The 12,459-nt window shown below is 39.1% G+C and overlaps 1 protein-coding gene across 8 annotated transcripts in view; it reads left to right on the top strand.

The window, feature by feature from the left end:
* Nucleotides 1-12,459, top strand: part of DNM3 (dynamin 3) — a 552,761-nt gene that overhangs the window by 148,981 nt on the left and 391,321 nt on the right. For all 8 annotated transcript variants that reach the window (XM_017529997.2, XM_037739080.1, XM_017529999.1 and 5 more), the window contains exons 3-4: nucleotides 6,001-6,150; nucleotides 7,285-7,488. In XM_017529997.2, coding sequence (XP_017385486.1) covers nucleotides 6,001-6,150; nucleotides 7,285-7,488 — 354 coding nt within the window. The remainder of the gene's footprint in view (nucleotides 1-6,000; nucleotides 6,151-7,284; nucleotides 7,489-12,459) is intronic.

The raw sequence follows: 12,459 nt of genomic DNA, 5'->3' as shown, positions 1-12,459 counted from the left end.
TTGCTTCAGTTGTACACTATTTTTAACATTGTAAAAACAGGGAAAATAACCAAAACTAGGAGTTTTATTTTGTGAAATTGAAAACAGAGAAGTTTGTGAAAATGAAACATGAATTTCAGTAAGACAGGTTGTACTGCCACAAAATAGAATTTCATGGATGCATTATCAGGGATTCAATGCTTATGTACACATAATCTCCATCCTTTGTGTGAGTTTATGGCTAGGACATTTAATACACTGACTATTCACATTGATGCTGGACTGAAGCCTCAAATTGTTTGAGAAAAAGACCATTTTATGTGACCAACTATGAACCATTTAGAATGAAAGGAATACTGATAATATGTCAAGAGAGCTCATGCCACTGGAAACTGTACCGTTCTGTGAGAAAGAATATGTTTCAAAACTGTAAGATGAGACTGTGTAACCTTCAGACATGTTAGTTTGCCATACTATAAAAGTCACAGAAGACACACGTTTACCATCTCTTAAAAGGTCTAGCTATTGATCAGCTAGTACAACTTGTTCTACAGAGTTTGACTTAGATGCTAGAATTTCCTTCATCCCCAAACTACAATTATCATTGTAGAGATAAGGGAACATGGAACTATGAGTCTCTGGAGCTCAGTAGAGGATGGATTACAGTTAGCTCTTTCCTGACAAGCCAGGTCAGCTGGTTTTGCTGAATTTTCCATCCTGTAGGTTGAATTCTTTTCCAGGAGGCTCTTTGGTTCCCATAGAATAAAGTATTTTGTGGTTCCTGCCCTATCAGTTTTCCAGATATGCTGGGCCGGTCTAAACCCCAGTGATGGACATAGATTAGACCCAAGTTGTCATGTTGTCATCCCTGCTGTGATTGCTCTGAGGTCATTCATTTAGGATCACTTTGTGTGTGTGTGTGTGTGTGTGTGTGTGTGTGTGTAATATATTTTGTACTTATTCAGTACTATAATAGTATATAAACTGTACTTATACAGTTTAACCAGTGAGATGGTTAAATGGTTAACCAGTAAACCACATAGTTAACCAGTAAAGATGTGAAATGACTTCAGACAAATATGATCAATCTTCACAGTCCCCTGATGAATTTTACATGCCCTCGTCATCATCAGTTCTACTTATTCATCTCATCCATGCTCATTGTTCTGCCTCCTTCCTGTTCCTATGGATGCCCTGGCCTGTTTCTTTCTTTCTTTCTGGCTTCCTTTTCCCACATTCCCTCAGACATTACTTCAGCATTTATTCCTTCTCACTTCCCTTATCCTGGGTGTTACCATTTCAGTCTATGAGCATGCTATTAGTTTGCCATCTTTACAGAATTCTCTCTTGACTTCACATCCCTCTATAGCTGCCCTCTCCCTTCTTTCCCTCTTCTTTACAACAAAACTCCTTAAAAAAACTGTTGGTAGGCACAGTGGTTCACTCCTATAATCCAAGCAGTTTGAGAGGCTGATGTGGGAACATCACTTGAGGCCAAGAGGTCAAGACCAGCCTGGACAACATAGTGAGACCTCATTTCTACAAGAAATAAAGAAAAATTAGGCAGGTGTTGTGGCACACTGCCTGTAGTCCCGGCTACTCAGGAGGCTAAAGTAGGAGGATCACTTGAGCCCAAGAGTTTGAGGCTGCAATGAGTCATGATGACACCACTCCACTCCAGCCTGGGTGACAGAGTGAGACCCTGTCTTGAAAAAGAAGAATAATTATCTATAATTATCAATAATTGGGTTCTACTTGGTTTCTTCTCTTTCTCTCTTAAACTTCCTCCTGAAGGATCCTCAAGTTGCCAAGTTGTAAGATCCATAGTCCTCATCTTACTGGACATGTTGATAGGGTTTGACAGAGTAGGTCTCCTCTTTTCTTGGCTTTGTTTCCCCCTTACTGTTTTCTCCTACCTGCTGAGTCTCCATCTCCTGACCTGTAAACTTTGAAAAACTCAGGGCTTGGTACTCTGACCTCTTCCCTTTCTAACTCTTGCTTAATGATCCTATTACTTGTCTGACTTGAATGACTCCCCAGCATATATCTCTCACTTGGACTTCTCTGTGAACAAAAGATGCATATATCTAGCCCTGAAGACATTTTTGTACAAATGAGAAAAAGCTGCCCTATCCTCAAGCATGTGACTGCCATCTTCTGGAAATTTTCAGAGTAGAGACACCTATCCAAAGACTGAATGTGAATGGTATCTCCTTTAGCTGTGTGGTCCTCAACCTTAGCAGCAATGCTTTTTCTCAACTTGGATGGGTATGTAATAAGCATCACAAGCTTAATAGGTCCCAACTCACATCTCATCCCATCCCATCCCATCCCTTCCCTTCCCTTCCCATCCCATCCCATCCCATCCCATCCCATCCCATCCCATCCCATCCCATCCCATCCCATCCCATCCCATCCTCTTCCCTTCAGTCTTTTCTATTTCAAACTTTTTCTGGTGGGTGAGGTTAAACTTTTTGAAGTATATTTGATGCTTCTCTTTTTCTCATACCCCAGCTTAAAACCATCAGCAAATTCTGTTGGTTTTTCCTTCAAAATACATTAGAATTTAACGACTCATTGCCACACCACTGTTGCCACCCTGGCCCAAACCTCAGCATCTCTCCCCTGGATGATTCCAGTAGCTAGTTTCTTTTCTTGTTCCTCATTGTCTGTCCTCAACACAGCAGCCACATTTGTTTCAAACCTAGGTCACAGCATTTTTCTGCACTACCCTAAATCCTTCAGAGGGTCTACCATCTCACTCAGAGTAAAAATCAAAGTCCTTAAAATGGTCCACCGGCCCTCCACATCCAGGCCTGTCCACAGCACTGACCTTGTTTCCCACCTCCTTCCCCTCCACACCACCTGGTGCTCCAGCTACATGGACCTGGCTGTCTCTCAACATGCGGAGCACATCTGCTTTAGGCACTCTGCCCAGATGCCCTTCCATACAGCACTGCCTGCTGCCTTCCTTTCTTGAGTCATTGCTCCAAGGTCACTTTACCCTGTCATGGATGGCCTCCTCATCTATACCAGGTAACCAAGCAACCCCCTTCCAAAAGCATTTACTATCCCCCTGCTATTTTATTTTCTCCATAGCACTTAGCATCTGATACACGCACATTGTTTACTCTTTAAAATTTAAGCTTTGTGAGCCTAGAGACTTATTTTCCCTACTTTACTATATTCCAGTTTTTAAAACAGTTCTTGGCAAGTAGAGTGACCTAAATGAATATTAATCAAATAAATAAATGAATACAGGTATCGTTGAATCTGTCTGGAGACACTGTCCTCAACAAGACACTGCAAATTGACCAAGGGGTTGACAAAAAAAAACACAAAGGTTTGAGATGGTCCTGCACAATTATAATCTCTTGATTCCAAGATAAAAGTATTTTTAAGAGTTCAGCAACTCATTTAAATCTAATTTGAAAATCGCATTGATTTTACACCATTCCGGAAGGGCATGTTTCCTATAGAGAAAGCAAGTAGGTGCCATCTAGTGGCAACAAAGGAGATCTGCATTTGTGTCAACTGGAATGTATTGATTAGCAAAAATTGAAAATGTACTTCCTGACCCAGAAGCTTATTATTTATGATAGAACAGTTGTGATAGCCATAAGCCCTCAAGGGTACATTTTCCACAGAATATATGGCATTGAAAAAATGCAGTTCCATTTCTTCTCAATTATTTCTGACTCATTTTTACTTGTTAATTTTTGCTTGTTTTCTGGGCTCTGACTTCTTTTGTTTCTCTTATTGTTTTGTCCTCTACTTAGCTATATATGCTTACATTCATATGGTACTGGCCTAGGCATTGAATAGGTAATAAAGGCTCTATCTTCTGGGAATTTATATTCTAATAAAGACAGTGCCTATGAGGGTAAATATAGAAGAACATGCCTGATCTTGATGCACTGATCTCTTCGGGTCAGATTTCTGCAGCCTGTTGAATCTTTACTTTTGGGTACACCTCCACCATTAGAGGAATGAGCTTTCAGCAGACTTAGCTTGCTGTGTTTCAGAAAGTGACATATATCATTATAGAGAAAAACTAAGAAAGATAAATACTCATGTCCATGCATGTTGTCAGGAAAGAGAAATTAAGTCTGTTTCTGTCATTGTAACATTCAAAAAACTAGGTCATTTCATTTTTTTGATAAGTTGAAGTAGAAACTTTTTGGTCCACTTTATGTCTCTGACCTTTCTAGTCCAGAGTGGCTGGGGTTGCAGTTGGGAAATCTTTGCCACTAGAGGGCCTAGACAAGCAAGGTAAGGGTATTAGGCCCAGAAAAGAGACAAACTCTGGGTGCTGACACTCACATTAATGCACACAGCCTTTTCACAGCCAAGTAGATCCAGAGGACAAAAGTTGGACCCGTGGAATATGACAAGAAAATAGGTTTAATACCAAACATAAACAAACATTTTCCAATCAGAGTTTTTCTCAAAGAGATCAAAGTTTTAGTCACCCATCAGTGGATGGGTCCAAGCAGAGACTAGATGACCACTTGCCATATTTGTTGAACCTATGAAGATTCTCTGATTCTCTGGAAGGTCTCTTTTTCTCCTTGCGCATGTCAAAATCCTCCCTACTGTTCAATACAGGCCATACCCCACTTCCTTTTTTGGGTATCACAGCTTAAAATCATCTTTCCTATCTCTACCTTTCCTGTCATTTTAAGGGCAGGTCAACACTTATGTTATGCTACCTGCATTAATGTTTTTTCTCAGTGGCCTAATTTTTAGCTTTTTAAGTTAATGCTAACCTGCTTGAAGACATGGACCACATCTGACAGCTCTCTTGCTATTGGCCTTGCCATTTAATCTCCAACAGTGAATATTAAATGTTTATGATGGGGATTAGTAGTAAGGCTACCAATAATTGCCTCATCTGACTTTTTGTTTTTTTTAGTTTGTTTGTTTGTTTGTTGTTGTTTTTGAGGGTCCTCTGGTGGCAGATTTCCCAGTTGGACTGGAAAGGTCACAGGCTCCCATCTCACTGTCTTGCCCAGGTTGGAGTGCAGTGGCATGATTACGGCCCACTGCAGCCTCAATCTCCCAGGTTCTTATCTGGCTTTTGGGTCCAAGATGCTTAGACATAGTCTAAGTTTACTGGTATAATTCTTCACTAAGATTTTAGATAAACTAAAATCTTTGTTAAGATTTGTTTCTTTGTTATATTTATACTCACTTTAAAAATCTAATAGTACTGTACTAGCTTTCCTTTTAAATTTTTCATATACCTGATTTCTCTGGAAATAGGTATAGAAATTGATAATACAACAGTTGGCAGGATGTTACTGAAATTAAAAAAAAAAACAGTTTTGCTATTTATGTTGTTATTTTAGTATTTTTCCCTCTGCTGAGGGTTTTTTTTTTTTTCTTTTGGTATTTTAGATTGCAGGTAAATATTTTCTTTGATATAATACTCTACAACTTTTTTCCTTGAGAAATTGCCTTTATACAAATTGATATGGCATTTTCAATGTATGTTTTTAAGCTAAAGTATTCCATATATTATTTTTAACAAATTAATAAAATATCCCTCCCCCCATTTATTTTGCCTTCTGAAGGCATGTTTATATAACTTGGCATTCCATCATGATAAAATGGTAATACTGAAAAGGGAAATGCTAACCGGACTCAGAGGTATCCCAGATCTAATGTCTTTAACAATCGGGTGCTGTTGTTTGCTTTATCATTTGGACAGCCAAAATTTTCTTTAAATTATTTAATAGGCTAGATGGTTTAGGGACTGGTTATAGTATTTAATTGCTTTTCTGAAAATTAGCAAATTTAGCACCTATAGCATTTGTACTGTTTAATATTTCTAAACTATTTATTGTGATTCTTAGTAACCACTGTGTTCTGTCATTATGAGGGATGAAGAGAGAATACTGGATACTTTGACTTATTTTTTTCTTTTTTTTGGATACTTTGACTTATAATTAAAGAAACATTTTTTATAATTATGGCAAAAATGCATGAATTTAAGTTGTGTGTGTTTTTTTTTAATAGAATATGCTGAGTTTCTACATTGCAAAGGAAAGAAATTTACAGATTTTGATGAAGTTCGCCATGAGATTGAAGCAGAAACAGATCGTGTGACTGGAATGAATAAAGGCATTTCATCCATACCCATTAATTTACGAGTCTATTCCCCACATGGTAAGTAAAATAATAAAATTCTAAATTCTTCTCCTCAAACATTTTTACTACGTTAATTAACACACATCATTTGTACAGAAGATACAAATAGTACTGGGTTTCTAGGGTATCCTTTGGATACCACCATTAATATATGGTTCAAAGAGCTCTTAGAACATTTATGGAGAGGCAGGAGGAGATGACTTTAATAAAAACAGAATTGAGTTGGTCATTACAATTTTTTTCTTTATTTTTATTGTAAGCTTTTAGAATTTGAGAAGGGTATGTATGAAAACTTCCATTCATCAATCTTTGCTGAAATCTTAGAGGTACATGTTACTATGGCTGCATCTTCCCCGACTGAATTCCTTTTAGCCATATATAGTCCTATTTATTTTTTTCCTGAGAAATTGGCTATGATTTTTTTTGCCTCAGACTATTGATAGAAACTTATACATTAGATAACCAATCCATAATGTGTGATAGGAAATAGCATGTATGTTGACTACATTTTTAGTGGGCAAATTTTCATTTCGTATTCTCTACTTAGCTCTATTGCCTTTAAAACAGAATATAAATGACATAAGCTCAATTATGACTTTCCAAGGGTACTTGGTGCCAACATTGTTTATACAGAGAGGTTGGGATGGAGTCATGTTTCACTGACTCTGTTTGTACAGCTTTCAGTAAACCCAGGGCACCTCGAATGGCTAACAACATTCTACTAGGCTAAGTGGTTAACTTTCTATTAAAAAAACGTTAGTTTTTAAGGAAAGGGCAAATCTTACCCTGAGAGTTTTTATACCACTTGAAGGCGATGTACAAGACTGGCACATAGCATATGCATTTATCGTTTGGTGTTTTAATTATAACCACCTCATTACAGATATGACAGCTTTCTGAGCAAACTGTTAGGCATGCAAATCAGTGCCTTTCAAATTATGTTAAAGTGATCATTTGGCATAGCACAATCATATCATAAAAATAGAGAAAACTAGCGAAACCATTTTCATTTTATGCCTTTTATTCTCCACTCTTGGGTTGGAGTTGTTCAGATACACAATGTAGAAAGCTGAGCTAAGTGACAAATGATTCTGTATTGTTATCTTTTAGCATTGAAGGTGTATGTAAGACTCTTTTATCCTTCCCACACAGTGTTAAATCTAACCCTTATTGATCTACCTGGAATAACTAAAGTGCCCGTGGGAGATCAGCCACCAGATATCGAGTATCAGATCAGAGAAATGATTATGCAGTTCATCACCAGGGAGAACTGTCTGATTTTAGCTGTTACTCCAGCCAACACTGATCTTGCAAACTCAGATGCACTGAAGCTAGCTAAAGAAGTTGATCCTCAAGGTGAGTGTGTGACTAAGATAAGAGAGAATTAAAGTGTCAGGAGTTTTGGTATCTTTAAAGGTAACACAGATTCTCAAGATTCGATTTCATTATAAACAAAATTAGCCATTATTAATGTTGTCAAATCTTTTGTACTTTAAATACAAAATTCAGTATTTAATACTAAAAAATAATAAATAATTTTAGTAAAGATTTACTAAAATAATAAAATTTATATAGTCAAAATCTATATAAATCTAAGAATAATGAGATCTAAGAAAATAGACATTTCTAAGCCTCATGACCTATGTATTTTAAAAAGTTGATAAAATAAACTTCTGGTACAGTAGAATTCAGATAATCTACTAATTATTATGAGTTGCCTGCATATACTACCAATGAAAAATCAGATAATCTACCAATTATTATGAGTTGCCTGCATATACTCCCAATTAAAAATCTTTCTGTGTTTTTTACTTTGTCTTGTTTCTTTAAAATAGGAAGCTCTATTAATGCATATAAGATATTATTTAGCTTATAATTATTTTGAGAAAAATATACATAAAAGCAGGGATTTATTTGCTATTGGCATCTTAAAATCCAGAAAAGTTCCTTTCTTATGCTGATGTTTTAACTTTTTCTTTTTCTGAGTTGAATAATGACAGTTTATCTTCAGAGACCTCAGTGCTGGCCTCAGTGTGTGGTGTGTGTCTGTTTAAAGTGAGTGATTGTGGAAGGGCATTCAGTGATGTGTCCTTTCAATATGGAGATGCATGTCTTTAATTCTAGGAATCTTTCTTTTTTTGACAATTAATTGCCCCAATTTTCTTTGTTCTTTTTATCTGTAATTCTTATTATTAGCATTTAGAACTCCTGAATGAATCCTTTATTTGAATCTTTGTCTTCTGTAATGTATTTTCTTTCTGTTCTACTTTTTGCAAAATTTACTCAACTCTGTCTTCTGCTCTTCTAATTCATTTTAAAAGTTCCAAAAGCATTTACTTATTTAGCAAATGTTATTTTTATTTTTTAAAATAGCATCCTGTTCTTGTTTTCCCAAGTACAATATTTTCTCCAAGGATTTTAGTGAGAGCTTTTTGAAAGTTTTCTTTTGTAATCTACACTGTCTGAGTCCATTGTTTTCTGATTGTTTTTGTCTCTGTCTTTGATGTTAGAGACCTTTTTCAAATGTTTGTTGATCTTTTGCTGCTTGTTCGTGCATGAGAGTGGAGCATCAAAAAGCTGATTTATGTACATGAGAGGTATTCTTTGACCAGTGGCTTTTCCCATGGAGTAACTGGGCTGAGAGTTGGCCTTTTGTTAGGAGACTTCTTCAACTGTTAGATTCTGTGAGTATTTTCTCCCGAGCTGGTCTGGTATAAGCCTGATGTCTAGTGTTCTTGGAGCCAAGAGTTGGTGGGGTAGGGGATGGAGTGGGAGGAGGATAGTTTTCACTATTCAGTGAATACTTTTAATTAATTCCTCTGCTTTCATAATGGCATCCCTGAAAGTCTTCTGGAGACCAGAGTCCCTCTGGTTCAACTTCTTTTGAAGTATGTCTTCAGTACTCTGCTGAAGTTGAGGAAGGGTAGCTATATGGGTGCGTCCTCTAGGAGCCTTCAGCCAATTCTTTTATTTTCAGCTCCTCTTATACCCTAGTGTTGGTTCTCCAGTTCTTGGGCCTTTGCAGAATTCTGCAGTGGTAACTGATTTTTTTCTTCTTGGTTTCCTCCGCCATCCCTGAAACTGGGATTTGTAACAAAGTGGGTAGAGGCTCCAAATGGCTAGTGAGGACCATCACCAGGACTCCCTTTCCAGCATCAATGGCTTGGAAGAGTCAGATTATAAACTGGGACTGGAATCTAGTTATAAAAATGGTGCTGAATCATTCCTGTCCTACAGGCTTCTTGTCCCATAGGAGATTGAGCCATGGTTGTCTGACTGGGACAGAGATAGTCCTACTGTTGGAAACCAGCCCAACCCTGTATGTGAGTGCCCCATGTCCCAGTGGTGACAGGGAGTGAGAAAATAAATAAGACAGAGACAAGAGTAGAAGTTCACAGCATGGGTCCAGGGGTCCAAGGACTCTCACGTGGGGTGATCCACATTGGCATTGAGCTCTGGGCTCCCAGCACTTATGTTGGGTGCATTATCTTGTTAATCTTGCAGGCTGTGGGGAGGGGGCTTGAGAAGGAAGATGGCCTGGGGAAGAGCATGTGTCTGCATCATTCAATAGCAAATGTGGTTTTTCTAAGAAATGCTAACTAAGTTAGCATTTCTAACACTCAGTTTTTACCACCCATTGTCTATCCAGGTGCACTTGCAAAAAGGCACAGAGGATAAGGCGCTATAAGGTCTGACCACACACAATGCATCAAGGGACTTTTATCTCCTGAGCATTGTGGACACAGAGCAATCAGAATTACTCCGCATTCTGAGAACATAGGCAGAGCCTGTGGCATTCCAGTAATCTCTGCCCTGCAAGGCTTTTCGGCCTTGCAAGTTCCCATCTGCAAAGACCCTCCTGAGTCTTGTGAGCAGAAGTTGCATTCTTTCCCAGAGTTCTTGCATAACCTCTCTTTAGAAGACCCTCACCCTGTGTGAGTACGCAGACCCTATGTTGGGAAGAGACATGGGACCAAAGCAGCTTTCCTGCCCTTCAACTGCACCACAGCGTTCCATGGTTTAAAGCACTCTCAGATGGTCTTTACTATAAGTCTCCTGTTACTAATTGATCTCTGCTTTTATTTTACTACACCATAGTTTGGAGTTTTCTTTATTCAATATTTGATCCGTGGCACAAATCTCAGTGTATAAAAAGCAAAGCAAGCTTGTAATCATTTAACTGTAAGTAACACAGGTCTGCCCCGGCCATCTTTTCCTACACCTACCATCAGTGAATTTTAGTGAGTTCAGCACAGTCACAATCCTGAAGAGTCCACATGTAGTCCATGTAGAAAAAACAAACTCAGCTTCTCATAATGAAGCAGGAGTGGCCGCAAAAAACAGACCTCTTGACCACTGAACTGGGAAGGAAGAGGTACTTATTATTATTACTACGGCCGGGAGCCATGCGACAATTTGTCTAAACCACCAAGCTCACCTAACAAAGAGAAGCTCTGCCTTCATATAGGCTTACACTCTAGATATTACACATGAAAGAATCTTAGTTCACAGCCTTAGAAATTACAAGTGAAGGGGTCTTGGGTTTACAGCTTTAGAAAGCACAGATGAAAGGGTCTTGGTCAATGGAGGAGTGGGGTGGGGGTTTGATCTTGTTTAAGTAAAAACAATGTCTTCTGGAGAGATTCCCCCACATCATGCCTGCTATTTACAGGAAGGTGATTTAGGAGGCACCAGTCAGCCAGGCTTCTATTGAAATGCAGTGTGGAAGTCAAGGGGGAGGTGATCCTAGATGCCTGGGTCTCCTTCTTCAATATTACACTCTCAGATGTGCTTCTGACTCCAGATGTGTGGTGATTTCTGCCCACCGCAAACAAGCAATCAGTTCTTTTCTGCAGCAGACATCAGCTAGGTATCCTCTGATTAAATTCAATTCTGATACTGTGATATTGTGCTGGCCTAGAGCCAGAACCAGAGCAAAACTATTTTATAAAATGCAAAACTGTTTTTAGATAAGTTGAAATGGCTGCCCCATTCTCCTTACAATAACTACTGTCTTTGGCCTCTGTAAATAGAACTGCTGTTTGTTCTTCAAAACTATGTAAAGCTGCTTACCTTTTCTTATCAGTAATTGCCAGAATTGCTAGCCTTTGCTTACCGGCAATTGCCAGACTAAGCAGCCCAAGCTAGTTCCATCCTGGCTCCTGTGGCTTGTAATAAGTAACTAAGGTCTGTGATTTCCACCTTAACCAGATAATGTGTAAACAAATGTTTATCTTGACTTCTGTAAACCACTTAAGTAACAAACGGAATGACAAAAGTCCCCTAGCCCTTGGAATGTCCGGAGACCCCCACCCTCATCTCTGCCCAGGAGATAATTTACAGAATCCACTAGCCCTCGGAATGTCTGAAGCCTTTTCATCCCCATCCCCGCCCCTCACCCCCACTCCCAAGGTGGTTTTTCGGGTATAAAAAATCGTGACACCCTCCTGTTGCCGCCACAGGTTGGAGAGACGTGAGTCCTCTGTGGTCGCCGGCATAATAAATGACCCTGCAACCTGGCATACTTTTGTCTTGTGATAACTTTCTACGCTTCGGTCAAATACAACAATACTATTTACCTAGAAATGGCATCAGATCACACTGGTTGAGAGCTCAAGCCCCACAAGACCATTCCCACTACTAATGCCAGTCACAAGATCCAGTTTGTTTTCCCTGTGCTCTGACTGACTGGCTATAAATTAGGGTTTTCACAACCTTCTTCTTGTGTTCTGTTAATTTGCTAGAGGGGCTCAAAGAACTCAGAGAAACAGTTTTTTGTTATAAAGAATATTACAAGGGATACAGATGAAGAGATGCATAGGGCAATGTATGAGAAGTGGTGTGGAGCTTCCATGTTCTCTCTGGGCACACCACCCTCTACTGTATGTCCAACTATCTAGAAGCTCTCTGAACCCAGTCCTTTTTGGACTTTTATGGGAGCTTCATTATGTAGATATGACTGATTAAATCATTAGCTATTGGTGATCAACTTAAACTTCAGCCTCTCATCCCTCCCAGGAGGTCATGCCTGTTCTTTCACATACTGAAGCTATCCAGGAGCTGCCAGCCACTCATCAACCCATTAGCCTACAAAAAGATACTTATCGCTTTGAAGATTCCAAGGACTTGGGCCGGGCGCAGTGGCTCAAGCCTGTAATCCCAGCACTTTGGGAGGCTGAGGCGGGTGGATCACGAGGTCAAGGGATCGAGACCATCCTGGTCAATATGGTGAAACCCCGTCTCTACTAAAAATACAAAACATTAGCTGGGCATGGTGGCGCGTGCCTGTAATCCCAGCTACTCAGGAGGCTGAGGCAGGAGAATTGC

Source organism: Cebus imitator, unplaced genomic scaffold, assembly GCF_001604975.1.
Source record: "Cebus imitator isolate Cc_AM_T3 unplaced genomic scaffold, Cebus_imitator-1.0 Scaffold62, whole genome shotgun sequence".
Lineage (NCBI taxonomy): Eukaryota > Metazoa > Chordata > Mammalia > Primates > Cebidae > Cebus > Cebus imitator.
The sequence above is the reverse complement of the archived record's forward strand: the minus strand, read 5'-3'. Positions and strand labels throughout refer to the sequence as shown.